The sequence below is a fragment of the Choristoneura fumiferana genome, chromosome 21, assembly GCF_025370935.1.
Source record: "Choristoneura fumiferana chromosome 21, NRCan_CFum_1, whole genome shotgun sequence".
Lineage (NCBI taxonomy): Eukaryota > Metazoa > Arthropoda > Insecta > Lepidoptera > Tortricidae > Choristoneura > Choristoneura fumiferana.
The window spans coordinates 3,625,090-3,630,070 of NC_133492.1; the positions used below are offsets into that span (position 1 = coordinate 3,625,090).

The 4,981-nt window shown below is 36.1% G+C and overlaps 1 protein-coding gene across 1 annotated transcript; it reads left to right on the forward strand.

Annotated features, from left to right (window-relative positions):
- The first annotated feature begins 493 nt into the window (after nt 1-493).
- LOC141439955 (alpha-(1,3)-fucosyltransferase C-like) lies at nt 494-3,484 on the forward strand. Its single transcript, XM_074104419.1, has 3 exons — nt 494-1,254; nt 1,878-2,110; nt 3,465-3,484. The coding sequence occupies exons 1-3, from the start codon at nt 494-496 to the stop codon at nt 3,482-3,484; spliced, it is 1,014 nt and encodes a 337-aa protein (XP_073960520.1).
- Nucleotides 3,485-4,981: the final 1,497 nt, after the last annotated feature.

Sequence of the window (4,981 nt, forward strand, 5' to 3'; positions counted from 1 at the left end):
ATTTTTCTTCTGTCAGGAATAAAACACGTCTTTTATTATTATTAAATATTAAAACAATAAAAAATTATTTCAATGTTGTCATTGTAATTGGTGATTTTTTTTAAAAGGGTTTAACTGTTTAAATATTTACCCCCGTCATATAAACAAACACAAGAATATTGTATGAGTATAAATATGAATAGGTAGTATAGATAGGTAATTTCCTAGTAGTTGTTGCCGACATTCTCAGTCCGTTGTTGCGTGTTGCTATCAAAACACTGCAACAAACATTCTATTTGACAATGTATACAAGTAGTCATTTGTTATATAAATTTCTTAATTTGACGTCAGGTTCAATGACATCAGAGTAACCGTGAACCTAATTCTGGCTTAGTCTACAGTGATCGCTCACGAAATGTGCACAAGGCAAACTATACCGTCGAAACCATTATTTTACTTCTTAATAATTGTATACACGTCAAATCTTCCAGCAGTGTTAGTTGTCGAACCAATCATGACCAGAAGTATCCTAAAATGGAAGCCATATTTCGGAAGTTTCTATAACATTGACAACGGTAACGCGCCTTTCGTCCGAAACAACTGCGCGCACCAAAACTGTTTCGTAGTATCAGAAGGTGACCTGGATCAACCCATCACTGATTACGACGCTATCCTCTTCCAAGTGGAAGGGATGCTGTTCAACGATTACCAGTTCCTACCAAAATATAGATCTCCAAAACAAAAATACATCTTCACTGCCATCAACCCAAGCCAGAACTATCCTATTTGCCATGAATTCTACAATAACTACTTCAATTGGACTTGGACTTTCAAGCTAGATTCGGATATACCCTGGGGATACTTTAAAGTCTTGGATATGAAAGGGAAAATTGTTGGTCCGAAGAGGGACATGGTTTGGCAGACTGACATGAAGCCAATTGACATCAGATTGAAGAGACAATTGAGCTCAAAGTCAGATTTAGCTGCGCTGTTCCTTCCACATTGCTTCACGGAAAACACAAGGACCAAGTTTGTACATGAGCTCCAAACAAATTTGACAGAACTTGGTGATTGGTCGGTGCATGTGTTCAATGAGTGTGGAGAGTTTAAATGCGCCCGAGGGACATCAGCTTGTGGCAAAATGCTGGCAAGGGACTACTTCTTTTATCTGGCATTTGAAAACTACATCGCGGAAGATTTTGTCACTGAAAAGGTGGTGATTGCGTTGACGAATTATGTCGTGCCTGTGGTTTATGGTGGCGCCAACTATTCAAGGTAAATTTATGTGAAAACTATTGCATTGGCTAGTTTAACAGTAACGGCAAAGGTACACTAATTAAGCAAAGCAAAAGCCACATTAATTAATTAGTTAATTGATTGAGTAGTGGCACCTGTGGCAATATTTTATTCGCTCTTCTCAAAGTACAGTCAGTATCAAAAGTAGCTGGTTACTTTTGTACATTGTTGTTTTACAGCCATGTATTTAGCGCCATACAAGATTGACAACTATGTTAATGTGATGGAGTAAAAAAGTAACCAGCTACTTTTGATGCTGACCGTACAAAGAACACAAAAAAACATGAGAGAAATAAGATTTCACAATATTAAGAACATTTTGCTAGTGTCACAATTGTAATGTTAGTTTTTTTTTGTGAGATTTTTAAACGCTTATGTTGTATCTATTGCGCGCATTATTCTGCCGGTCCAAATAAAGCGCCATTAAGATATCTCTTTAAACTTTCTTAAGTATTTAGTTTTCTTCTGTTAGTTCCGACATCAATGAGAACTTAGGGGTATAACTTTAGCCCAGTTTTTCTTCAGTTTGGTGGGCTTGATATTCGTACTACTTGGTTTTTACTAGTTTAGTACCTTTTGTCTAGTAAACTGAACGATTCCAGGTTTTTACCGCCGGGAAGCTACTTGAACGCACGCAAACTGGGGCCAAAACGACTAGCGGAGCAGATGGTCTACTTGATGGAAAACCAGACGGCATACCAAGACTTCTTCCGATGGACAAGATATTACCAGTACAGCGAAAATACTAAAGACATCTGTACCCTATGTGCTATGCTTAATGATGATAATGCAGAAACGTATAGTAGCCACGCGAATTTGATTGAGTGGTGGAATGGTAACATTGTGTGTTGAAGTGAGACAGTGGGTGTACGCAATGGACAGTTAGTATTCTTGCTTGCACTACGACAGTCTTCAAAAGAAACGGCAGCTTCAAAAGCAGTTGAGTAGATAACGCTGTTATTTTCAAATGTTGAATTGTCTTTCTAACGTACGGGCGGGCGTTCCGATTACATTTAACGTCTCTTCTGCCCTCATCTTACACCGTGTGATAGAAAGAAATGGGTGAAAACGATTGCATTGCACGGTCGCATTCACCACCTCTTTCTACCCTCATCTTATAGCGTGCGACAGAAAGAAATGGAGAAGACGATTGTGATTCCAAGGGCGTTAGACAATAAGGCCCCTGATCATGCAAGTGATCTTAATCTACGGCAGTACATTACTACTTATTATGTACTTTTAAAATCAAGGTTTATAGGCTTAAAAACAAATGTAGGGCCGTACTTAATAGTATCGTAACTGACTGACTGAGGTCTAAAAATCCAAAAAACTTGTAATTTTTCACCTTTCTTTGTAAAGCCAAGGCGCGTCGCAAGCAATCTGAATTATTTGTATAAACCTTTCCTGAAAAATTATTGAACTAATGGTGGAAACCGGATTAAAATGCATCGAGGAGTTTAAAAGTGACGGCGGGAAGTGACTTTTTTATATCATGTAAAGATAAAAATAAAGAAGATGCACAGCCTATATAGTGCAGCTGAGACTTCGTAGGTATACTAAGGAATATTCTCAAATAAATACCTACTAGCTTACTTTTTATTATTTCACGTGATCCAAATCGTAGATTAAAGCTAGTCCTCTACTAGAATCAGATGGCTATCCTCAAAAACCAAGAACCCAACGCTGTTTTAAAACTTTAAAGCTTACTACATACAGCTGTATTCTTATATGACTCTTATAAACCCTGGAGTTCTAAATAGCCTGGTATGTGGTGCTTATACGGCTTGCGAGCTACTTTGTAAGTACGATATCATATAAGTTCCAATATCACTCGCATTGGGCGGCTTGGGAACACCTTTTCCCGAAACTTGGGGTATTATTGTCTATCGGGGCGGGCCATCGAAACTTTAAAGTTTGATAAAAGTTCTAAAAGGGTTGCCGAAGTTGGTGGTTGAGATACGTTTGGTTTATTTCGGGTTTAATGTGTGTTTATTTACTGTTTTGATAATTTATGGGAAGTATAGTCAAACAGGGTAGTTTTTAAATAGTTTTGACGACTGTTTCTTAGCAAAGAATATTTTGTCAACTATATATATTAGGTACTATTGTACCTAAATATTGTCTGATGTGGCAATTCAAAAATTTGCAAAGAACAGCGCGACAGTATCTTAACCCATTTCCATTCATAGTGCATATAGTGACCGCATAAATGTACACAAATATTCAACCTTGCTACATTTACAACATGGTACAAAATCAATTGAAGTCATAACAGTTTTTTTTTTTTTTAAATTGATACCTCATAGGTAAACGACATAAATCTTGGATTCATTTTGTAAATTAGCGGGACCTGAAAAAGGGTTAATACGGTGTGATCGTGTTATAAATACGTAATTATTAATGTTACTTTTAATGTTAGTGCTACGGGAAGTACAGTTGAACCATTTGATTTCTGACCAACCGTAGAATGTTCTCACAGTAAGTGTCATAATAAATTCCCTTGTTAAGCAATGCGATGTCACTATGACTTTTACTACGAAAAGGGTCCACAGTGGGTCAGGATTCAGTTGGTTCAAGTGTACATTTGTGATAACCTTTCATGAATCAACCATATTATTATTATTAAAATATTAGAGACTTATTAGTGCCAAATATATCTAATGTAGGCCGTGAATTAATAAAAGTGATATTTTGATTTTTTTCAGGAATATTCAGACAAAAATTACAATTTATACTACTGAAGCTCTCGTATACATATTTGGAAAATTACAAAAATTTAACGGTTCACGATTTGGTGTGCGCGGGAGGTTATCGTCGTGAACGCACTCAGCTTTGAAAAAGGTCTTCCGAACGGATCGAAACTAGTCGGACAGTTCCTGACTTATGATCGTGAGTTGAACCGTTATATTTTGTAATTTTTCAAGAATTCAATTTTTTAAAGACCTGTATTTGACATGTTATTTGCATGCAATTTGTTCCTATAAATTGTACCTATATGTTTTTAATGTAAACTTAATACTCATAGGTTGTAAGATTGCTATACGATACGCCAGCATTATAAAAAAAGTCAAGTGTGAGTCAGTCTCGTACACCTTGCAATATTTATTTTTAATTTACTTCGATAGACAGCCTTTGGAAACAGTTAAATGCGGAACCTAAAAAGTGTTTGTAATGTTATGTACTGTTTTGTCATCCAAGTTATACGTTGCCAAATTTTAAGAAAGTTAGAAGTGGGTGAGTTTCGACTTGCACGGTTTCACCTTAAAAATAAATGTTGTATGTAAGTTAAATAAAAGATGTCAGAAAATCAGCCAGTATTAAAATTATCTAAATAATTTAATAATGCAACCTCGCTAAGACATTTAAAAGAAAAACGCTGCCAGCATCTTCGGAGCTTTGCCTAAGGTGACTCCTTAAAATAATTTGCTTTAGTGTAAGTTTTTTTATGTAGGTACTATTAGTTTAGGATAACTATAATTATTAGTATACAATTATAAAAGATTGTAAAATGGTACATCAGTGTGTAAAGTAACAAAAAACTATGCTGTACCTCTGATATAAAAATCTCGCAAACGATATGTACCGAATGAGACTCGAACCAGTGTTCTAGTCACGTTTGGCGCACCCAAACAACATCTTCGAGCGAACGTGCCTACAGCATAAAACCTAATAATAAAATATGCATAAACCAGATTTCTGACATCTT